Genomic DNA, 25,259 nt, shown 5'->3' with positions numbered 1-25,259 from the left:
ATACATGACCTTTAAAGCAACCTTTACAAGGGGTTTGGAGTCAAAACGGAGCACCTACACGCGTGCACACACACACATACACACATGCATGCACCCACGCCCACATGCATGCGCGCGCACACACACACACACACACACACACACACACACACACACACACACACACACACACATTAGATTCTCTCCGTGTGCCACATTCTTGCAAAGCCATCACCAGCCTGTAGCCGGGGAGACACCTACCCTGTAGGGTCTTCAGGCGCTGCAGCAATTGTTCCTCATGGGCCTGCAGGAGCTTCCCGATGCCCTGGTAATGCACCTGCACAAGGCGGTTGACACTAGTGCTGGTCACATACACACTCTCCACCACCGTCTCCACCAGCGTCCTCTGTGGTGAGCAGAAGGAGAGAGGAACACCCAAAGATCATAGGTGGAGCCACCTTCCCCGCGCTGTGTTTCCCATCCCCTCCCAACCTGGACTGGCCAGGACTCATGCAGGGTGGGCGTGGCTGTTTAAGCCAGTCATGATAATCTTACTTTCCTGTGGCAAGAATAGTTAAGATGGCAGTTTTAATCTAGCCAATAAGATGTGACATTAGAGGAGCCTGCTGGGGGCACAGCATTTCCTTCCTGAACATTAGCCCACAGCCTTTGGGTAAGAGACTCCATCATGTCCTTCATTCTGTCAGGCTGTGCACATCTGTGGTTACTAGGTCATGGACACCATGGCCCTCTGCCTCAGTTGGACTCTTCTTTACCTCATGGATCCAGGGGCAACCAAGGGGATGTAGGGTAGGCACTGGAGATGAGCTGAGACCTGACTCCAAGTTCATTTCTGTTGCTCACTGACAGGTTTTCAGTGTGTCTTTGTACAATGAGAAGCCTCAGTTTCCCCATCTGTACAATGGGAAGGAGGATCTTTAACTCAGCCTGGACTGTGAGAAATCTGAGGAGGTAGGGTGGAGAAGGCACCCAGGTCACATGACCACTATCTGTATTTGGCCACTGTCATTTAGCCCTGGCACCAGAAACAGCAAACCACTGCTCACTTATCCAGGTTGAGCTCTGTGGTCCATGGGGCCACCAGGGTCTGTCTGCAAAGACCCAGGGAAAGCCATATTTCTCTGTTTGGGTCTGTTTTGCTGTGCCACGGGGCAGTGGGAAGGGAAGCAAAGTGTGCCTCGGGCTGATACAGAACCAGAGTTGACAGTACCCAGATCAGGGTGATGCTTGGCTGATAAGCCAGACACATACTGTAGGCTGGGATCTCAGTTGGGCAGGGAAAGTGCCATTCTTCCTGTCCCTTGGTGTCAGGGACAGGGTCTGGCTCTCACCTTAAAGTCTTCCTTATCCCTGGTCCGGCCTTTGCTGGCTACATTCCTAGCATGTACCAGCAGCGCCTGCCCAATGGCCCGCTCCGAGTGCAGCTGCAACAGCTGCCCTGCTTCCTGTGCCTCCGCCAGCAGCTGCTGCTGGAGCCGCAGAGCGGTCTGCTGTGCCTCATCCTCCAACCTGGCTGTCTCCTCCAGGATCCGTGCCTCCTGCAAGGGAAGAATGTGAGGGCCTACAGGTTGGGAAAGCTTGAAAGGGTGGGCAGATTCCAGACACGAAACCCGAAGGATAAGCTTAGGTGTCTGTGGAGAGTTCTCTCCCCATCCAAAGACATTGGTTGAGCACCAACTCTGTGCTCAGGGCCACCCATGGCCTCTCATAAAATGAAGGCCGTGTTCATCCGTCTCCAACACTGTGAAGACTGAATACCAGGACTGACAAGAATAGAGGCTCAGAGAGGCTGAAAGACTATCTAAAAGGCACACAGCGGAGCCAGGTTGAGACTGGATTCAGTTTTGGGGACATCGCAGAAACTGTGGCAGGGCACGCGGGGCCAGGAGCTGTACTTGCTTAGATGGAGTTGGGAAATGGAGCTAGAGAAGTAACCTGCTTGCTCCTTTCGAGCCCCAAGGAAGAGCAAGAGACTGAATTCCTGTGCTGCCAGCAGGACAGAAGCCATCGTGACTTTTATGGCTTAGGAGCTGCACACAAGAGACCTGGGCCAGCTGGGAGGGAGGGGTTCGAACCCCAGCTTTGCTGCTTGCCAATTATTTCAATTTTCACAGAGCCTCTTCCGGATACCTGCATGCTGGCTGCCCCACCCTCTCTGAGACTTCACTTAGACCCTTGGTAGAATCAAGGGTCATTAGATGTGGCTGTCATTAGAATCAACATATGTGTGTCCCCATCAGAGTTACCTCTGTCCCCCATCTATGAGTTGGGCTGTATTCCCTCTATTGTACATGTTTAAATACTAATCATAGGACTTCAGCATTGAATAGTAGGGACACTGGGACACGAAGTGATTAATGTAGTAGGGTAGTGAGCTTGGATCCCCCTCTGGGGTACCTGAAGTCCTTCCAAGAAATCAGGATCTAATACACACAGAAAAATGACCATTGTAAGGATACAAGAGTATATGCATGTGTAAGCCAAGGAACAAAGTCTGGGGAGAGACCTGCCCTCTCCTATCTTGACCTCAGCCCTTGGGTCCCCATCCTGGGAAGTAATTAGATGGTAATGATGTCCTGTGAGCCAAGTCCCAACCTGTCCGTTTTGTCACACTGCCCTGCAACCTCCTGGGTGTTAGGATCCTAATGTGGCCAGCAGGGCTGGAACTTAGGTTCTAATGGAACCCTCCTAGGCAGGGCTGGGGCTGGGGAGACACTGTGTTCTCACCAGGGCTCTGAGCAGCTGCCATTGATGCTCCTCCAGGCATGGGGACACACCCTGCTCTAAAGCTAGCTGCTCATGTAGCTCCTGCAGGAGCCTCTTCTTCCCAGACAGCCTCATCTGAGCCAGGGCAGTGATGGTGGTACCTCGGAGGGCCAGTCTGCGCAGAGCAGAGCACAGCAGCAGCTCATGTCCCTGCAGGATGCCTCGTGTGGACCTGTAGGAGGAAGCCAGGCTGCTTAGAGCTCCTGGATGCTCTGAACAGTGGGGCACTTCCCAAGGAGCCACACCCATAAGAGGAATGGGAGTGAACCATCCCACTGCCTGCCTAGTAATATCCAATCAGGTCCTTTGCAAGTTCAGAGGTACACACAGTGGCTACAGAACATGCCCAGTTCCTTCTCACACACAATTCCTAAACACATTTAAAGCCAGTACAAGCACTTGAGTTCCCATGTCAGTGGGTCAAGACAACCCAAAGCCAGGCTAGGGGCCAATGCTTTGCTTATAATGTGCAGCCAAGAGGTTGGGAAGCTAGACAGAACCTTAGCAACCAGTGACTGACCACAGGCAGACATGGGACACACTCAAGGTTTTCTGCTGTGGCCCTCAGCGGGGGGATGTGGAGTCACCACACCTTATGAAGTCCTGCCATGGAGCTAGTCAGTCCCCAGGGGACGGGATTCATCTGCCAGGACCTAAAATCCCTACTAGGAGTAAGACAAGTCATCTGCGCTGTTTTATACCATAAAAGCTGGATCTTATCGCTTCAGTCCTTCAACAAGTATCCATACTTGTTTATCCATCAATAAAAATAACATAGTTATGCAAATGGGAAGAAATGAACCAAAAAGAGTGGAAAATAGACAACAGGCGAGCTACCAGGTAACACACTGGACCAAAAGAGTGGAACAGTGCAGAACTTTGTGTGGAGTGTGGTGGAAAGGTCTAGTAAGTATAAAACCTAATCCCAAGACACAGAGAGAAGACTGATTTATACTCCATATAAATGGACCAAACGCTAATACAACTCAGGACATAGGCTCCAGGCTATCTGAACCTCTGTGGGCTGGCAATGCTCACTGAGTCACTATGGGCTACCCTGCTTATGTTTCCCCTTCTGATGCCTCACCAATGCCATCCATTATAACGGCCATACACCTGCTGTCTCCTGCCACAGCATGTCTGTGGCCATGAAGCCCTCCACCACAGCCACCCACTGCCCCTACCAAACACTGCCAAAGCCACATACCTGCTCCTGATCCACCCACCACAACAGCCACACGCCTATAGCCATACCAACCCATTGCGGCTGTGGTCACAGGCATACACCTGCTTCTGTACCCCTGCTACAGACACACACCTGATACCTGTATAAATCAGGTTCTTGGGGAAAGATGGGTAATTAAAAAAAAATCTGTCATTTTTTTCTCCTAGAAAACAAGGAGAAATATTTTCACTAAACAGAAAAAAAAAACATACCACACGAATAACAAAAACGTGGAAAGAGAATATACAGTCAATTGGTAAGTAGAGCGTGATTACAGATGTGCACAAAGATCTCTGTGGTGAGAGAAGCTTCTAACATCTGGACTCTATGTAGTAGCAGGAGCAAAACTGCAAATGTTCCAAACATCTGGAACTGTAACCAAAACAAATGTGTATAAATCTGCCTCACAAGAGCTATTTGAAAAAGCCCCTACCAAGCAGAAGTCAGTGTTCTATTAGCTCCACTTTCCAGAGGAGGAAACTGAAATGGTACTGTTATTAACAAGGGAAGACAGGGGACAGCCGATGTGCCCACCTTGTAGGTTAACACACTGAAGCTAGCCTGGAGTCTCTCGCACACTGAGCCCATCCTTCAGGGCTCATACTCACTCTTCCGAGAGGCCACTGAATCTGCTCAGGACCCCGTGGATGGTGCTCTCGTGGTGATCCCGCAGCTGCCTCTGCAGCACTGTGGAGAGCGTGCACTCCTCCAGCCACACCTGTGCTCACAGGGACAGGGATGCATGAGTAGCTGCAGTTGCTCCATCGGACCCCGATGTTTTAGTCAGTTCTCTTCTTTCCCGATCCTCTTAACAACTTTGCTTGTTCCCACAGTCCTCTGAGGGAATGTCACATGACCAGAAGGAAGGCTCTCATCTCACTCAGTGAGGCAGTGCTGTAACAAGACCTGCATCACGAAGAGGCCTTTCTCACTACTCTTCTGAGTGTTAGCGGGCACTTAGGGTACGAATGGAGTGCGCAGGTCTTAACAGAGGACCCTGCAGCTTAGACTTCCAATCCCCAGGTCCAGGATTCTTTGCCTGGCCCAGCTTCCAGAGGCTGCTGTGCATTCAGGCTTGTCAGTCCACCATTCCAACTCTGCTTACACTGTTTGCCATCCCATCCTCCTTTGTCCCTACCCGCCCCCCTTTCTCCCAGCCCTCCTCCATGTTCCTGCAGCCTCAGCTCTGTCTCATCTGTCCTCTGTTTTATTACCTTTGCTATATGACTTCTTCAGTGAACTTGTGAGTGCTGTGCTCACATCCTGGTCCTCCCTCCATGACTGCTGGGGAAGCTCTGTAACCATGACTTTGTTTCCTTGGGGCACTGCCTATCACCCCGGGGCCTTGAGCATGTTCAGCCTGTACTCTGGCAGTTAGTACATTCCTGCCTGTTTGCAGTCACATCTTGTAGTGTCTCAGAGAGGTCCTTGGGGATGCCCAGCATCTGAAATCCCTCCCTAGCATGCTAAATCTCAAATGTATAGCCCAGCCTGGGTCCCAGCAGACAAACCCGTTTGTCCTGCTCCAAGAGGTCACACAGGAGCCCCCACTGTCGTCTGCGGAATCGGTCTGCCTGCCCCAGCTGCCTTGCTGCCTGTTCCTGGACCTGTTGCCTCAGGGCCTCGCATTCTGCCACAGGGAGGCTGCTCACTTCCGGGAGGGTCTTCAGAAACAGGGTGTCCACAAACTTTTGGAACGTTTCCATGGTGCCACAGAAGAGCTCCTGAAATAAGAACCACACTGGGGTCATGGGTCAGGGTCCACATCCCACCCTGTTGGAGTCTGAGCTTCAAGACTTGAGACAGAGAACAGGAGGCGCAAGCAAAACAGAGAACAGGAACAAAATGCACATACATAGTTGTTATCGCAAGTGCGCCATATGGATTCCAGAGGGATTATAAGAAACGGACCTTAAGTAGTGGCGGCTGCTCTGTTCATGGTGTTATAAGCCACGCTTACACAAGACAAGCAAAGAGCTGCAATGATAAATAACATTGCTTAGTTTAAAAAGGACCAACTAGATGCTTCAGAATTCAAAGGTTCTAAGAACTCAATGTACCATTGTAATCGCTGTCCTCTAGAAGCAGGTGAAGAGAGAGTCAGTGTATTGGAAGACAAAGCAGAAGAAACCCTTAACAGAAACAGGATGGCTACTGTGGAGAGAATCAGGTACCAGAGAGACCAGAGGGTCCAACAGAGGTCGCTGCTGTTCCCAAGGAAGGGACAGAAAAGTTGGAGCAGAAGTGATATTTGGGAGAAGTAACCAAATTTCACAAAACTACAAAAGAAGTTTATGAATGAGGACCCCAAGGCCTCAACTGATGGCACCTGTTCAACACCAGGCAGCTCTGGTCAGGACGGCCACACTTCCTGTCTTTGCGCTGCATTCCTGATTCTGCAATCTGGAATGCGGACTCCTGGTCCGCTCAGGAACACTTTTCCAGACAGCTGCCATTGAGTTCACCCTGGGCCCTGTGGTCCCTCACTCTCCTCTCTGTGTTGGTAAGTAAGGGCTTGCTGATGGAGTCAATATGAATAGGGATATCCTCAGTTCCAGCTCCTGTCCCAAGGCCTCTCAGACACTGAATTGTCTACAGTACCACTGTGAAGGGAGACTACTGCCCCATTACCTAGATGGAGAAAGAAGGCTAGAGGGACCAAGTAGTGGTCACACGGGCGTATGGTAAAGCAGAGCATGATGCTGGGCTAAGCATTGGGGCCGCCTCTCCCAGCAGTGCTGCCTGGCCCTGAGGTGTGTGCTATCTTTCCTCACTAGCATTTTCCTTTCTCCCTTTTCAATCTGTCAGCCTGTGGCTCTTTCTTGCTTGCCAGCATGCCCCAGGGGCCCTGTACCTGGGGGGGTCTTGATGCCCTTCTTCCTGTCACTTCAAAGCCAACCCTGAGGAGAGCAGGGCAGCTCTGACTTGCCCATGCAAAGATTCAAGGGTAGTTCAACCTCCCAGTTTCCAGCATGGACAGGAAGAACCCATGGCAGAGATGTGGTCTGTGGGCCCTTCAGGCAACAAACACAATGCTACTTGTCCCTGCCTCTAATGTTTCAGCCCAGAGGACAAGAGGACCAAATGGTTCTCTTGCAAATGCAGAGCAAAGAAAGGGTTGCTCTGTCTGACTAAGCCACTGTAATCTTCACTATTAACCTGACAGACTCAGAGTCACCTAGGAGACCCACCTATGAGTGAAGTCTGTGATGGTATTTCTAGATATGCTTAACCAAGAAGGGAAATCGTTCACCCTGAATGTGAGCCACCCTATTCCATGAGCAGGTCAAATAAAAGGTGAGCTGAGGACCAGCATGTATGCCTTTCTGGTTCTTGACTATAGACACAAAATGTTCAACCGTCTTAGGTGTCTGACACCATACCCTCCCCACTGTGATGGACTGAGATCCAGAATCAACCATTTCTCAAGTTGCCCTGTTGTGCAAGAACAGTAATACAGTCATATACCTGGCAGAGCGCAGCCATGGCCTCAGTGATCCTGGTGTCCTCCTCCCCCTCCTGGTCACTCCGTGTCAGCCGCTGCCTCTCCAGTACCTCATGAAAAGCCTGTAGTTAAGACAGGAACTGAGTCCAGCAGTAAATTGCACTCTTTGGTTTTTCTGGGAAATTCTCCCTAAATGACTGACTGCCATCTCAGATGGGAAGAGTAGTCATCCCAATATAATTGTAAGGAAACCAAGGCATAGAGCTTTTACACAGCGCCAGTGGCTTGCAAACTGTGTCTGAGGCCAGGGCTTCTAATTCGACTCCTAGGAAGCCAGTCTGTGCTTCTGTTACACTGACGTAAGGAGTGCCCACTGGGCTGCCCTTGTTACTCCTCTCTCCATGCCTTGTCAGCAGACAACACCTTCCCGGACTTCCTCTGCTATCAACCTGCCATACTCAGGGGGGCCTGCGGTAAAGTAGACAGGTTATTAGAGGCCCACATGGTCGAGAAGAAGCCAGGCCCTGCCTCCACAGAGACAACTGAACAGCTGAATGTGGAGTAGGCCAACAGGGTATCAGAGGTTCCTACATAGTCAGAGAGGAGGATAGGGCACAAGGGCAGACAGTGGCTTCTCACAGGGAGGGAGGGAACAGGGGCCATCTTATCAGGAAAAATGTCTAGACAGTCTCTGAGGGTGAAGGTTTCTAGTGGGGATACAAGAGCCAAGGCCACCTATGATTGAGCAGCAGCAAATGGATGCTGAAGAGTCCTCTCTGCCTAGAGGATGGTATGGTGTGACTGAGATGAGACTGGAGGGCGGGGACTAGAAATGAAGGCACTGAAGGTGGGCTGGAGGAGCTTGGTGTCCATTCATTTGCCATTCATGTGTTCATTCTTTGGTTCATTCATCCATTTATGTGCCTGTTCATTCACTCATGTGCCCAATCATGTGCCCATCCATCCATCCGTCCGTCCGTCCGTCCATCCATCCATCCACCTGTGCATTCATTCATGTGCCCAATCGTATGACCACCCACCCACCCACCCACCCATCCATCCATCCATCCGTCCGTCCGTCCGTCCGTCCATCCATCCATCCATCTATCCACCCACCTGTGCATTCATTCATGTGCCCAATCATATGACCACCCACCCACCCACCCATCCATCCATCCGTCCGTCTGTCCGTCCATCCATCCGTCCGTCCAACCATCCGTCCGTCCATCCATCCATCCATCCACCCACCTGTGCATTCATTCATCTCTCCCCTGTCATTTCTGTCCCCTGGACACCAGCCATGCTACCTTGTCTAAGCTGGATCTTGGAACACAAATGCCTATCACCCTCCCATGTTTGGGGCTCAGGGTGAGCAGAGTATTATTTGAAGGTGACAAAGAGCTAAGTCTATCTTCCTCCTACTTGAGTTACTCTTCTCACGCAGAGTAAGCCCCATCCCTTCAGGGTCCATTCCTGACTGCTAGGCATGGAGAGAGAAAGTGTGACAGGCCTGAGTCTATTCTGTGCTTGGAGGATGGGGCTTCCCTCAATACCCCAGTACACTGTCCCCATGGCACTGTGCCTGTACTGTGAGCTCACCCTGTCCCATTGGTTCCCAGATTCTCATTTTCTCTTCAGAAAGCTGGCACCTGCTTCCTGCCCTCCCACCGGCCCTCTGTCCTCGTCCTACTGAGTCTCACAGTGTTTTCTAGTGGGGCCACCTTCCTCGTCATGACCAATCCCCTGACCAGAGCTGAGCTGCTCCAGTTCCTTGGCTTAGGACTGTTCTGAGAAAGCTTACACACTCTGTGTTCCACGAGTCAGCATTGGGTGGGCCTGCTAAAGATTCTTCATCTTCTCTCAGCAACCCAGCTTGGGATGCTTGTCCCTGGCTCATGAAAGGGGAATCAGGAACACAGGGACTGAGGGACTTGGCTATGGTCACGTGCCTGGCACAGGGAGGCATGTGTTGAAGTTGTGTGATGAAGGCCTAAGTCCTGACCAGACTCAACCTGCAAAGGACAAGTCCTGGGGATGGGGTAGGGGCAGAGTCACCTTGAGGAACTCTTCCGGATCTGAGGTTGGCTGGGTATCAGCCAGGAAAATCCTCCGTTCTTCTTCTTGGGCCCGTGTGAGCTCTGCCACTGCCTCTGCCCGGTGAGCCTGAGACGCCTGGACCAGGTCTTTGCCCCGCTGCATAAACTCTGAAATTGAAAAGAACCATAGAGCAGGTGGTCACTCTCCAGCAGGGCTACAGTGATCTGCTGCCGTGACCTATCAAGTGGTCCTTTCTCTGTAGGTGACAGATCTGTTTTTCTGGGTAGGTCTCAGTGATTTCAAGGACCTTGAACTCTGCCCTGCCTGTCTCTGGGTGGCCCTGTGGGCAGAAGCAGACATGGAGAACCTGTGTAGCTTCCCTCCATCCATGCTGACCCAATTCACTGTCACTAGCCCTTTGTCTGGGCAGGCTAGGGTAGTGTGGGTCACTCCTGGGTATTTCCATGTCCACTCTGGTTGACAACCTCTCCTCCTTTGAGTTCTGCGTGGTCCTGCCTTGACATGGGGGTCTTGTCAGCCTGAGTCACGGAGAATATAAAGTAACTCCATTCTTACACAGACTCTGGTCATTCTGCTCTTTGGAGAGGGAGGTGGGGCCTGGCACTGCTTATGGTCTGGCATGGCTTATCCCTAGGACTGGGGGGAGGCAGCCCTGGCTTAGTGTCACAGGTCATATGATTCCAGGTCCCCAATCCAGGCTCACTAGCGCACCCCTGCCAAAGCACTCTGCCTCCTCCCAGAAGGCCTTGTGCTGTTGGGTCAGAAGTTCCTCCTTCTGCCTCCCAGACAGCTGCCCCTGGACAGTCAGCAGCTCCAGGCCACGGGAGATGGCGGCCAGCCGGCACTTGGTCTCCTCCTGGATCTGGGTCCTCAGGAACTCTACAATTCTTGCCATGTGGGCTCGACCCATTGTCCTCTCCAGAGTGTCCTATAGGGAGACACAGGACAATGGCTGAGCATTAGGACTCTGCCTTGAAGATGTTGAGGGGGCAATGGGCTCCAAACACACACACACACACACACACACACACACACACACACACACACACACACACACACACATACACACACCCCTCACTCCAAGCACAGTGAATGCTCTCCCCCCCATCTGCATCTCAGGCAGGGATGCCCCATGCTTTCCCACTTCAGAGTGGGATAAGTCACTGGCTACTTAGTACCTGCTCTGTCCCTAAACCCTTCAACCACTATCCTCTAGTCAAATCCAGATTTTGGGATTCTATCTCCTACACCTCTCTGCTCCTGGCTGTCAGCCTAAGCCTGACTGACCACTGTATAGAGATCACCCAAAGCCTAAGTATCAGAGTCTTTAAAATACCTCAGAAAGTATCAATAGACAGCCAGCATTGAGAACCCAAGTTCACTAATCTTATAAGGTACCTCCACCACTATGGGATGGTGAATAATGAATGGATAGGTACGTACATACACACACACACACACACACACACACACACACACACACACACACACACACACACACACATACATACGCACGCACACGCGCGCGCATGCGCGCGCGCACACACACACACACACACACACACACAATTAACAAGGGTCTGGAGAGATGCCTCAGTGGTTAAGAGTACTTGTTGCAACTAGATAAGATTGATGAAGCTAAAAAAATGCATGCTGAAAGGAACTGGAAATAGATCTCTCCTGAGAGACACATCCAGAGCATGCCCAATACAGAGGTCAATGCTAGCAGCAAACCACCGAACTGAGAACAGGACCCCCTTGGGGGGAATTAGAGGAAGTACTGAAAGAGTTGAAGGAGCTTGTAATCCCATAAGAACAACAATGCCAACCAACCAGAGCTTCCAGGGACTAAACCACTACTGAAAGACTATACATGGACTGACCCAGGGCTCAAACTGCATATGTAGCAGAGAATAGCCTTGTTGGGGCACCAGTGGAAGGGAAAGCCCTTGGTCTTGCCAAGGTTGGACCCCAGTGCAGGGGAATATGGGGGGGCAATAAGGGGGATGTATAGGGGGAATACCCATATGGAGGAGGGCAGGGGAGGAAATGGGGGCTTATGGTCAGGAAACCAGGAAGGCGAATAACCTTTGAAGTGTAAGTAAAGAAATATATCTAATAAAAAATTAAAAAAAAAAGAAGAGTACTTGTTGCTCTTGCAAAGAACCTGGCTTTGGTTCCTTGTACCTATATGGTGGTTCACAAACATCCACAACTCCAGTTTCAGAGATCTGGTACACTCAGGCAAAATAGTTATATACATAGAATAGATTTTTTTTAATGGGTAGATGACGGTTTTTTAATGGGTGGATGTGTGATGGATGGATGGTGATGGGAGTGATGGACAGATGGATGATGGATGGATGGATGGATGGAAGATGGGTAGGTGGGTGATGGACAGATGGATGATGGATGGATGGATGGATGGTGATGGGAGTGATGGACAGATGGATGATGGATGGATGGATGGATGGATGGATGGATGGAAGATGGGTAGGTGGGTGATGGACAGATGGATGATGGATGGATGGATGGATGGTGATGGGAGTGATGGACAGATGGATGATGGATGGATGGATGGATGGAAGATGGGTAGGTGGGTGATGGACAGATGGATGATGGATGGATGGATGGATGGATGGAAGATGGGTAGGTGGGTGATGGACAGATGGATGATGGATGGATGGATGGAAGATGGGTAGGTGGGTGATGGACAGATGGATGATGGATGGATGGATGGATGGATGGATGGTAGGAGGATTCACTGTCCTTTTCTGAGGGTGCTATATCCCCCTCTACAACATGACTGTGTTTGACCTCCTTCCCTTCCTCGTGCCCAGTGTTACCAGGACATGCAGGTCCTGAGACTCATGCAGCAGTCCTTCAGCGACAATCATTCTTCCCGTCAGAGTCATCATGAACTGCCGTGCCTTGGAGCTGGAACACTTAAGCTGGTCCATGAGAATGGGCTGCATGCTTTCCATCTGCTTCCAGAAAGCTCCCATCTGTGAAATGTGCATGAGAAGCATGTGACGAGGAAACCTGATTCAAGAAAGAGCTCTGGGCAGTGCCTGGGGACCACAGTTCCTCCCCCATTCCCACCAGAGAGTCTCCACCCTTCTGCAACTGAAGGAGGTTTATCTCGACATTGATTGTGTCCTGTGCTAGACACCCTCCCTGTCCCAGCAACTGTGGCTCCAGTCATATTATACAGGCATTTTTAGCAAACACAGGGCACCATTGCTAATAAGGAAGTTATAAGCACTGCTTAAGGACTCCAGATAGGTCACAATTACTCCTTGGGAGCATGAGAAATAGGACAATGAGACCCTGTGATCTAAGCTCTCTCAAAGGGATTAAATATGACTTAAAAAAAGTAAAAACTCGAAAGACTACTAACTATCTTAGTCACTGTTCCAGGAGTCCAAAAAAGCCAAAAGGCAGAGAAGATGCTGATGAGAAATCATTCTGCTTTTGACATCCATCTTCCCACATCATATCTCATCAGGACCAGAGCCGGGAACAGTCGATTCATGGCATGGGATGTTGGGAGCTTCAGTGACTACAGCCTATCTAAGCTTTAGCATCAAGGACAGGAGGAAGTCTAGTGGCTGTCTTTATGCCACAGAGGCGGTGTGTCATCTGTGTGCCCTGCTTGCTTACTTATGGGAACATGCCCTGAGGCAGAGCAGTAGGACTAGGAGAAACCCAGATGTCAGAATGTCATCACTGGCTCTATTTGGTTCAGATCCCATTAGGTCTACACTGACCCTGCATATGGGTGGCACCATGCCGTGGGATGGAGTCCTGGAATGAATAAAAAGGAGAGAGCTGAACGCCAACATACATTGCAGACGCAATGAGACCAACTGCTTCATGCTCTTGCCACTGTGCCTTGCCCACCACAGATGATAGTCCTTTGAACTGTGAGCTGAATAAATCATTCCTCTCTGAAGGTGCCTCCTGGCAGGGATTTGGCCACAGCAATGAGAAAAGCAACTGTGTCCCTGGAATGGATATCCCCCATAGCCTCTGTCATTTACATGTTTGGTGCCCAGTTGGTAGCACTGTTTGGGAAGGCCTAGTTGAAGGGAGTGTGTCACGGGAGGAGGGCTTTGACAGTTCAAAGACTTGTGCCATCTCTAGTTTGCTCTCTCTGTTCCATACTTTGGTTCAAGATGAGAGCCCTCGATTCCTGTTCCTGCCATCATGCCTTTACTCTGCCATCCTGGACTCTGACCCTCTGGAACCACGAGCTCAAATCAACTCTTCCTTCTTTAAGCTGCCTTCCTGTAGAGCTCCCCGCTTTCCCTGGTTCCTGTCTGCTCACACGCTGGCCCACATTTCTTCTGAATGATCTCTCTATGGCCCTCTAAGGAGGTTTTTTCAGATCCTCAATCATACTTCTGAATCCCCCACCCCCAGCACCTTTTGACAGCAGAGCAGGGGCCAGGATGTCCTCCTCGTTCACCACAGCTATTGCTGTGTCTCCTGGGCAGGGCCATGCTCTAGTAAATCTGAGTCCCTACTCCCCAGCACAGAAGAGGCCAAGGGCACAGATCCACGGCCTCCAGGCCATGGAGTCCAAAAGAGAAAGGAGTGTTCCAAGGACACCCTCTTTGGTGGCTTGTTGTGTGAGGCTGAGGGTTGGAGATGCTCCTAGAATCTACTCTACTATGAGGTAGGGTTTAATGGGAATTGTGGCTTTCAGTGATAAAAACAGCAGGCTAAAAATGTAAATGGATAAAATCTGCTCTGTAAATCTCTGCTCTCTAAGTATATCTTCTCGACCACTGAGCTACAGAAACGGGGTCTCTGCCTTGGGACGGAGACAGTGTCACCTCTCTAGTCCCGCCAATGTCACTGTTACAGAATCCAAGATCGCCACAGAAGAGGGGCAGTACCTACATTGTCTATGAGCTGCTCTGAGAGCTCTTTCTCCTTCCTCTCCACATCTGCCAGGGAAATGTAGCCAGAGTCGCCGGTACCTAACATTTCTGTGTTTGCCAATCTGGCCTGAAGTCCTTTTTCTAATTCCTCCAAATCCTAAGATGAGGGAAAAGAAAAGAATACACAAAGAAAAACTAGTAAAACTCAAATCCTAGGAGAATAAATGTTCTTATGTTTTTGATAAATATTATATATATATACAAATATATATATACACACACATATTACACACACACATACACACACACACACACACACACACACACACACACACACACACACACACACACACACACCAATGAGATGTTCTAGGCATAGCCCTAGGGTTTAATGCTGGGACAGGGAGATGACTCTGGGAGAAAGCAATTGCTCTGCCATTGTAGAAATCTGAGTTTGATGTCATAACCCATGGGGGATGGTTAGAGAGAACAAATTTCACAGAGCTGCTCTCTGACCTCACTCATGTGTTACGGCACATTCACCCACACCCCGTTATGTGTTCGCACACAGAAAGTGAAAATGTATTTAAGCGTGAGGGTACAAACTCTTTTACTTCATGAAACATTGGACCTCCAGAATGAAGGATGATTTCTTCTACATCCTCAACCCTCCTGAAACTATAGTTAGTACTTGGCAAACAATGAAACTGTGTCTTTCAATCATTACAAACTCTTAGAAAATGTGGGTTCTCAGGACTAGGTAGGAACGTTCCTTCTTCACACACAGGGTTTCCACAGGGAAGGATTATATACCACAGCTCAAGGAGAAAGCGGGACATATTGGTGGGTTCAAGAGCAAGACGTGAGCAGTACATTGTCCAGCTTCTTTCTTCATGGGAAGCCATGACCTGGTGTGGTCTCAGCACAGTGAACAGACAGCATGGGCTCTGCTTCCATGGGGAGGCTAACATGGTCCAGGGTCTTCTTGTGACTAGATGGGTGACTGAGAGAGTTCTGGCATTCGGTGTTAGGAATTGACACCCTCCAGGTCAATAGCATTTCTCGATCTGCAGTCACTCCAAGCTCAGGAAGGGACATGAGGTGTACTGTGTGCCTCCTTCAAACTTCAACATGGATATGAGGAATGGTTCTTGCTTCACTGGGACTGTGTTCCCAGGTAATCAAGGAGATGTGGGGCCAACTTCTTCAGAGATAGAAGGTTGAGACTGCTCACTATGGATACCCTCCTATCGACACTAGCCAATTTCTCCTTCCGTGCTGTACCTAATAAACACACTGAGGCTCCTGGTTGCTGGTGGTAGTAGGTGTCCTCCATCAGAATGAGTACAGTCCCAGCTGGTCTTGTCTGTGTGTCTGTCCTTTTCAATCCCTTGCTGTCCTTAGGGTTCCAGGAGCCAAGCTGCAGGTCCGTACAAGTATCCTTTTTACACATGCACACACACTTCCACAAGTTGTCACACTTTGCTCAAATACATACTGTAAAATCCACTGTATGCATTACAGAAAAATATTTTATGCATAGCACGATATGTTTCATTATTCTAACAATTTACTGAGTTATCTTGAGATACAGGCTAAAGACTTACATGTTCTTGTTTGGAAAGAATCTTCTGGTATAATTCCTCCTCAGGCTTCTTTTTAGGAAAACATTCCAGGAGGCATGCTTTAAGAATCTGAAGGAACATCTGTTGGCGTAAGGGAAGTGTCAGGAGAAACATTTGAGTAGTGCCCCACCCATGACATCATTCTTGCTGAAGGAAAGGACTTACATATAAAGGATTATAAATCATGGCAGTGGGCTGTTCTGGGTTCCATGAAGCTTCTGAAGAATATTTCTCGCCTTCCTTTCTTTCCTTTTCCCTTCTCCCCACTTTGCTACTTTTCTTCTCTCCTTCCTGACCCTCTCACCCCTACACTCTTCACTGAACGCCTACCTACCCTGAGTAGAGCCCTTCATGCCCCCCCCCTTCTACATGGAGACTTGCTTCCTTGTAAGAGTTAGAGACACTTCCACAGAATGGACATGCAAAGCCCTCCTAGATTCCTGACTCCACAGGAGATATCTCTTAAACCAAGAAGGGCCCTCCTAGAATCAGGGAATCCCAGTAGGTACCATCTCCATGGCGTCTAGCCACTCCCCTGCAGGAGTATTATTAACCAGGTATCATCACAGACACCACTGTGGTGAACATTCTCATAGGGTTTGGGGCCAACATGGTCTCTCTGGGACAGATACCTAGGTAAAGAGCCACTGGTCCTCTGGGCATCACATGCTTGGTTGTCTAAGAATCGGTCCTATAGTTAGTTTCCATTCCCTCAGTGATGTGTGCGGGCTCTGGCCTCCCCACAGACTCAGCTTGTATGCTGTTGCTGATATCTGTACTTATTGGCTTATTGTCTTTCCCTCAGTCAGTGCTCTCTCCCCTGAGCCCTTGATAGGTGTAGCCTGAGCCCTCAACTCGTCTCTAGACGGCTCTCACCCCGGCTAACTGGAAGTCTGTGTCCTGCCAGTGCCTCTGAATGGGCCGCCACAGACAGTGCCCGGACCTCCCTGTAGGATTTTCCGGTTTTCATGTCTGTTTTCACCCAGATCTGTACCCCTCACATATCTGGGGCTCTGTGCACACAGGGAGTCTCATATCTTCATCTGGTGCCCTGGTCTGTTAGAGAGAGCAAATGTCTCCACCTACCAGGTGCTTCTCCTGCCTCAGCGCCGCATCTACCTGAAGCAGGTCTTTCAGGTGAAGGCTGCAGACACACAGGTCAATATCTACACTGAGAGAAACAGACAGGGGTAAAGAGTCAGAAGGCACTGTGCGGACAGGACCCTGGTTGCTACTTTGTTTATGTGGTGGCCCTGTCCCCTAGTTCACATTCCTCACATATTCTCAGTCCAGACTGCTGCTGGATGCCTCAGCTGAGGAGCAGTAAGTATCAGGACACAGCTTCTGGGACACTGAAGACAAATGCATGCAGAGAGAGAGAAAGCCAACAGAAGCGCTCCGTGTATCCTCTCTAGAATCTGTCACTTCTGTCACCACAGCATGATAGCCTTAGGCCTGCATGACAGGTAAGATGTCACCATAGGCCAACTTTCCTCAGTATAGTCTTAGGCCTGCACGACAGGCAAGAAAGAGACTCAGAGAACTGAGAACCAGAGCTATCAGCATAGATACAGATACAGGTTGCCTCGGGGACCCTTTTCTCCCTCACGAATAAATTCATCTGGATTAAAAACACCTATCCACACTACGGTGAGGTCTGTAAGTGCAAATGTGAGAATGTGGTCTACTCCATCTCTCTCAGCCCAGGGACAGCACCCTGGCAACAGACCCCAACTCTATCCCTTCCTACTCTTGAGCCAGCGCTGTCCTCTGTTATTTGAAGGAGAGTGGTCCCCGTAAGATCATACGTTACAATGTCTGGTCCTCAGTTGGCGGAAGTGTTTGTGAAGGATCGGGAGAGGCCTTGTTGAAGAAGGTGTGTCACCAGAGGCACACTTCGAGTTTTCAGAAGCCCATGTTGTTTCTAGTTACCTCTCCCTCTGCCTCGTACCCACAGATAGGATGTTAAGCCTGCTGCTCTAGTGCCACACCTGCCTGCCTGCTGCCATGTTCCCCACCAAGATGATCATGGACTCTAACCCTCTGGCACAGTAAGCTCCAATGAGCTCTTTCTTCTGTAAGTTTCCATGGTCTTGTATCTTAACCATAGAAAAGTGACGAAGACATCCAGGGATTCCCGGGACTTCAGGGCACAGAGGACAGTAGACCAAGAAGTGAGTCTGGTGACGTCACCTGTGCCCCGGAGGTAAGGTGTCTGGAGCAAACCTGGCTTATCACTCACTGTGGTGTGACCTTTTTCACGCTGCTCAAGCCTTTCTGAGTCGCTTTCCAAAGTAGGGGACATATTGCCTAATGGATGACTAAACCTGGTCCGGGCTCCCTTTGCCATGCAACCAGAGGTATAGCCATGAGCAACAAAGATCAGGCACTCAACGTCCTGGGGCAATTTTTGCAGGTGCTACAAGCTCTGCCCCAAACCCCCAGAGCATTTGCTGCACTACAATTTATGGGACACGGCAGTGGTTAAATACCGTTCCCCCGTTCCACGGTTACCTCACTCCGGGACTCAGGCCTGGCTCTGAGACCATGCTTCTGGGTGCCCACGGCCGACTCATTTAACGTTTCTGGATCTGTCTCCTCCTCTGCACCAACCACTGTCCCGAGGTCGCTCCTCACCTCTCATAGGCCAGAATCTCAGGGAAGCTGCCCACCCGGAGGAAGGCACACTGGAGGACCCTGTCGTCGCTGTAGGTTGACTGCATGCTGGAGGAGGAGCTGCCATCCTCCTTGCCAGCCTGGCTCAGGCTGCCCAGGCTGCTGGCTGGTGAGGCCTCTGCCGGCTGGTGGGGAAGGTGAGGCAGGATGGCTGCTGCCTGTGTCAGGTTTTCATGCAGCGATGGGTGGGAGGATCCGTCAGCCAGAGGCTGGAAACAGAAGGAGACCTGGCTGAGCTGACTGCTGGGGTTGAGTGTGCACAGACCAAGCTTCGGCCCCAGGACCCTGGTCAAACCCTCACCCAAGGGACTGAATCATGGCCCATCTGTCCTCACCCTTGTCTCCAGGAGGCCAGCCCTCTGTACCAGGCTCCTACCCTGGAGCCATTAGGATCTGTCCCCACACACTGTGTGCTCAGCTCTCCCATCTGCATAGCCCATGATGACCTCTGGATAGCACCCTTTGCTCTTTTGTCTCCTCTGTGGCTGCCTCAGCTCCGGGAGCCCCTTTGACTATGTGTGCTGAGCACCTATCCTGACGAAGGTCGTTCTTGCCAGTCTTGATAGTTCCCACTGCCCTGGCAGGCCTCTGTCTCCTAACTAAGCCCAGGGTGGCACTAGTCATGGTCTCACCTCTGAAACGATCGGAAGTGTCCAGCTCTCTGTCCAGGCTTGTCCCCTGCTGCTGGGCCTACACTGATTAAACTGGCCCGTGCTCCAGACCCTCTCCTCACGTGCTGCTTCTGGCATCCCAGATTCAGTTGCCCACTTGGAATCTGCCTTTGCTGGGGTTTGCCTTCCTTGAGGTATGCTGGGTCCCTGAGGTCCCTGACCATTTCTCTGTGGCCTGCTGCCTGACGATGGGAAGGGGTTCAGGGAACCCATAGGGCCTGTGCCCTTGTGCTGCTCAGGTCATAGGGCCTGTGCTGCTCAGGTAGCCGTGGCTATATTTACATAGACGAGCCTTCTGTCCACCTGACAGACGGCAAAGGAGCTGAGGAAGCTTTTAACAGTGTACTAGGGAACAGGTCAGTCAGCCATGATTATAACTGGCCTAGCAGAGGTAAAGATCTCCTGAGATTGTGTATGCGAGTGAGTGAGTGAGTGTGTGTGTGTGTGTGTGTGTGTGTGTGTGTGTGTGTGTGTGTGCGTGTGCATGCGTTGGCCAAAGGTCATTCCGAGGGTGCTGTTCACCTTGTTTTTGAGGCATGGTCTCTTATTGGCCTGTGCTCACAGATTGGTCTGGGCTGGCTGGACAGTGAGTGCCAGGATCCGTTTGCTTCTCCAGTGCTCAGCTTATAGGTGCGCATCGCCATGTTCAGCCTTTCAGACGTGGATTCTGGGGATTTGTTTGCAAGGCACACACTTTACTGACTGAGCCATCTCCCCAGTTAGAGTATTAAAACAAGGAGAAGGTTGAAGCCATCAGGAGGAGTGTTGTCTCTCAGAAAGAGAGTCGCACAGTTCCGACCACCTGTCAGACCTGGCAGGAGGGTCAGTAATGGCAAGGCCGCACCTTGACTAAGGCTGCAAAGTTATGCAAACCTCTTGTCCTTCTGTTTGAACGTAAGCCTCATAGACTCTGAAGATGGACTTGTGGGGGTGGGGTGGGGATAGGGTGTGTGTGTGTGTGTGTGTGTGTGATTGGACCTCTTTATTTCCCTTCCCGTGTGACCACATTGTATACATGCCCTTTCTCTGCTTTTCCCTACTGTTGCCTCTTTAACTGGCCTCCTGGAAATGGGTAAGCTCAGCTTGTTAGGCCTGCCAGAGCCCGGATCTGACCCTAACAACTCCAGCAGCACAACCAGATGCTGCTCATCACGAGGCTCCCATAGGGAGAGTCTGGTGTGGGAACCTGCTTACTGAGCAAGTCCTGAGTCCTTCCACGCACTGTCTTGCCTCAAGTCCAAACAGCTGGCAAGGCAGAAGACGATCACCCTGCCCCCTATTTCACAGCCAATCAAGAAAGGGTCATGAAAGAGAGGCTGAGGCAGGAGTCAGGATAGCATCCACGAGACTCAGAGCACCTCTTCCTGAGTACCAGGATGCCAGTCCTCCTCCACACACTCTGGGCCAGAACACTGTCCATGGGATACTTTATTGACTCAGCTCCTCCCTCTAGTATGGCTGCTTTCTGCATGAAGACTCCAGCCACTGGGCTCTTGTCACGGTCATGGGTGCAAGACCTATTGCCATATGTGGAGGGTAGAGTTGGCCTCCTCCTGAACGTGACCTTGAGCAGTCTGTTCACCTTTTGGGAATGCTGCAAAATAGAAATGCCTGACGTGTGACAATCCCTCAGCCCGCATGAGTGTCTAGGGAACGCAGCATCTGGCATTAACTCTCAGCCTTATGGATAGAGACAGAAGCTGGGCCTGAGGCACCATCGAGTCGGTGCCAGAGGGACCGACCCCACTATGGGGGGAGCTGCTGTCCTTGTAGATCAAGCAGCCTCTGTAACTCCTGACCTTGATATGGCCCTCATGGGACCCACACAGAGTTGGTCGGCTCTCATGTTTTGTTCCATCACACACGAAACTTTCAGACAGGATGGGAACCCACATCTGACCCATGCCCTTGGGTTCCCGCGGAGCCTAGCACATTATGGAGGAAACGTCACTGGTAAGATGGAGCTTCGAGTGCTCACCCGGAACTTCTGGTTGATGGGATAGACAACTCTGGCTTTCAGTGCAAAGGCCGTGATGTTGCCACTCAAGGACGGCTCACACACCTGCAAGGAGAGGCAGCAGCATGATGAACTTCCTGTCACACAAAAGACGGACTGCCGCAATTCTCCAAATGCCACCTCCCACCCACAGCATTGGCCACAGGAAGGAACCCTGACAGGCCATTTGGATCCTTGCGAGAAGGATGGATGGGTGGATAGGTGGTGGATTGGTAAATAATGGGTATAAGAATGGGCAGAAGGGGGGTTGGGGATTTGGCTCAGTGGTAGAGCGCTTGCCTAGCAAGCACAAGGCCCTGGGCTCGGTCCCCAGCTCTAAAGGAAAAAAAAAAAAAAGAATGGGTAGAAGGATTGAGGAATGAGAAGGTGGATGGGTGGATGGATGGATAGAAGGGCACATTTATCAGTAGGTGGGCAGAACACAATTCAATGGACAGATATGTGGAGGGACAGATGGGTAGGTGGATGTCTCTATGAATGTATACATGAAGGGAGGCATTAGAATACATGTGTATACAAGTCATTGTTACTTTCCTTTTACTGTGATAAATGCCATGACCAAAATACCTTGGGGAGGAAAGGGTCAATTTCATCTCAACTATGACAGCCCATCATTGAGAGAAGTCAGGGCAGGAATCTGGAGGCAGGATTTGATGCAGAGGCCATGAGGAACATTTACTGCCCCGCCTTACAAGGTTTGCCTATCCTGCTTTCTTACACACCAGGACCTCAAGGGTTATCTCCCCCAGCCCCCTGCCTCTCTCTTGCATGCGCACAAGTACACACATACACACATACACACACACACACACACACACACACACACACACACACACATCCTCCCTACAGGCCTGGCTCTTGTCCAATCTGGTGGGGTCTTTGCTCAATTGAGGTTCCTGCTTCCCAAATGGCATTAGCCTGTTTTGGGCTGACATAAAACTAGTCAGCACAGTATGTACAGATGGGTAGATGAGTGGATGGAGTATGGATGTATGGATGAATATGTAGAGTAGGGACGAATAACTAGATGGAATAATTTGATGAATAAATGAATGAGAAGAATGGTAGATGGGTGGATTTATGAATAGATGGGTGGGTAAGTAAATTGGTGATAAATGGATGTGTTGATAGACAGATGCATAAGTAGATGGGTAGATGGATATATGAATGGATACATATATGTACACACACACACGCATATATATACACACACACACATATTTAGGTGCAGACAAATGCTTGGACAGAGACTATCATTTCACTCTGGTCCTTCATCTTTGAAGTAATGAAGCTTTTAATACCTTGGGACAGATTAACGAGCATCTCCTGAAGGACAATAGATCGTCTTCAATGGGAAAAGCAACCACACAAACCATAATTGAACTTTGAGGAATTAGACCTCACATTTCCACAGGGCAGCAGGGTCGCTGTAGCCTACAGTTCACATATTTCAAAGTAACTGGATGACGCAGAGGCCACGAAGCTTCCTACCTCACAGAGGTGATGGATGTGAGAGTACCCAAGTCACAGATTCTCTGTGTGTTATCACACCTCGCTCAATGATGCGGGTGATTATATGTGTCAGCTAGAATTCTAAAGTAGGTGTAACACTGCAGGCACAACACAGGCAATGTTTACATGGGGTTTTGGAGTAGAACTTTAAACAAGAAAGGGATAGCTGAGTCAGCCTCAGTCTGCCCATATAATCAACAAAAGGAGCATCTAATTCTCAAAGATAACAGGCACGAAGCTCCCAGCTGACTCCCTGGGGCCAAGAAGACACTAGGCACTGAACAGTTGTAGTGTTGGTGTTCATAAGCCACTCAGAGCCCACTGGGCATCACCTCCCTGAGAAGCCACCTCTGACACAGTGGGAGGGACCAATATATTGCTCACCCTGTTCTCAGACACACTCTGCACCTCTTCTGAGGGTTTTACTAAGTTCTACAGGTTGGCCTTGAACTTATGATCCTCCTCAGCTTCCAAGCAGCTGGGATTATAGAGTTGTGCACATGCCTGGTGGCCCTTCTCATAACAGAGGTGGAAGGAAAGCAGAGGAAAGGGGAAAAAGAGAGAAAGGTGTGGTTTCTCCACCAAATAGAGTGTAAACATACTGTGCCCTCGTGACAGACAAAGAAAGGAACGTGCATGCCTTTGCAGGAGTCAGGTATGAATGGCCTGGGTGGGACCACTAGGAATAGCCCTGGCTGTGTGAGGTTCTACCCTTAAGGATGCCTGTGTGACCAGTGTATCCTGCAGGACTGGAGGGCAGGCCTGCTCTGCTTCAGCTAGGGGATGGAGGATATGAGAACCCTGGGTGTGTGGAGGCAAAAGCAGCCAGATCCTGTTACCTGGACAGGATCCAGAAACTGCAGTTTTTTTATAGTCCTCGTGACTGAATCTAGATGTTCCAAATATGCTGGTTCCACCCCCCACCCCCACCCCTAGGAGATGCAATGATCCAGGAAATGGTTGCTGTGCAAAGTTCCAAGGCAGTTGTTCAGAAAACTGGTGAAGGTGTCACTGTGGGGAGAGAAAGCTGTTCCCCTCATTGGCCCTGAGGTGCTCTTTTCAACCCTGCAAGTGGCCTGCATAGGCTGCGTCGTCGTCCCTCCTCTTCATTAGCAAAGGCAAAACCATCGATGTAGGCTGTGGGGCAGCAGGCCTCAGAGACCTTCTGGAAGTTTCGGTGTGTTTTAACCAACAGGGCTACTCATTAAACAGAGTTCATCTAAGTAGCAGCAGGACGGATCGAAAGGCTGAGGTTCTCTATGCACAGGGGAGGTGGCTGGGCTCACCAGGCAGGGCCACAGCCGAACAGGCAGATATTTAACTCAGCTTTGGCCAATCATTAGCCTGGTGATGGGCACCTGCCAGGCACTGAGTCAGGGTGCAGGTCAAACCTTACTAGGCTGAAGAATGTTGAGGTAATCTCCCACTGACGGAGTACCATCTGAGACAGGAATGGTGGCATGACCCTGGGCACTCTGTGGAGGACCTCTGTGACTCTCACAGTGAGGGGCCTGAGGCTCAGACAGGTTATGTTTCCTGACACTACACAGCAGTGTACAGCAGAGCTGGGATTGGTCAGTACTAGGGACTGAGGCTAGCGCTGCTTCCATGGGATCCACAGTCACCTCACAAATGAGGATTAAGTTTTATCAATATAGGATTCATGCCCTGGACAATGACACTTGTATAAAATGTAACCAACCATCTTTAGTGTTTCCTTAATATCAGAAGAATCACATAGGCAATTTCAGAATGGCTCATTGTAGCAGAGAAGTCCTGTGCTCTCTAATGGTTACCTACCTTCTCCTGGCAACCACTCAGCTACTTCCTATTCATATAAATTTCCCATACATTTTGTTTCTGGTTCCACTCAGGACTGGCTTTCTTCACTTTGGATAACAATGCCAGGTTTGCATTATATCAGTACTGTGCTCCTTTTCACGGTCAAGAATATTCAGCAAGGATAGAACACAATTCTGTTTTGTTTGAGTCTTGGTTTCAAAATGTAAGTCAGACCAGGCTCAGATTCACAATCCTCCTGCCTCATGTCTGAATGGTAGGCCACATTCTGTTCATCCATTTCTCGACTGACGGTCATTTATGTTCTTTCCAGTCTGGCTGTTGTGGACCAAGCTAGACATTTGTGTGCAAGCATTTGTGTAGACATAGTCTGCACAATCTGTGAGTGGAATTTTAATGGTATGTAGGGAGGGGCAAGACAATCCAGAGAAATGAAGGTAAAGAGAAAGATAGAGAGCTATCACATATCTAAAACTCTCACACACATTGTCCCAGGCAGACAAGGGTAAAAAGCTCTCCACAGAGACACAAACCCCAAACAATGCAGAGACACAGACAGGAACGTGAGATCATGG

The 25,259-nt window shown here is 50.1% G+C and overlaps 1 protein-coding gene across 7 annotated transcripts in view; it reads right to left on the bottom strand.

The window, feature by feature from the left end:
• Evc (EvC ciliary complex subunit 1) overlaps window positions 1-25,259 on the bottom strand; it is a 43,713-nt gene that overhangs the window by 12,816 nt on the left and 5,638 nt on the right. For 3 of the 7 annotated variants that reach the window (XM_087582552.1, XM_087582550.1, NM_001170439.1), the window contains 14 exon segments: window positions 21,334-21,417; window positions 18,646-18,893; window positions 17,095-17,179; window positions 15,991-16,089; window positions 14,403-14,540; window positions 12,341-12,499; window positions 10,206-10,422; window positions 9,492-9,640; window positions 7,460-7,558; window positions 5,503-5,715; window positions 4,600-4,709; window positions 2,728-2,938; window positions 1,332-1,538; window positions 241-385 (listed from right to left, as the gene is read on the bottom strand). In XM_087582552.1, coding sequence (XP_087438678.1) covers window positions 241-385; window positions 1,332-1,538; window positions 2,728-2,938; window positions 4,600-4,709; window positions 5,503-5,715; window positions 7,460-7,558; window positions 9,492-9,640; window positions 10,206-10,422; window positions 12,341-12,499; window positions 14,403-14,540; window positions 15,991-16,089; window positions 17,095-17,179; window positions 18,646-18,893; window positions 21,334-21,417 — 2,164 coding nt within the window. 7 annotated transcript variants of the gene reach the window in all.

This window comes from Rattus norvegicus, chromosome 14, assembly GCF_021556685.1.
Source record: "Rattus norvegicus strain SHRSP/BbbUtx chromosome 14, alternate assembly SHRSP_T2T, whole genome shotgun sequence".
NCBI classification, from domain to species: domain Eukaryota; kingdom Metazoa; phylum Chordata; class Mammalia; order Rodentia; family Muridae; genus Rattus; species Rattus norvegicus.
This window is presented reverse-complemented; position numbering and strand designations above follow the sequence as displayed.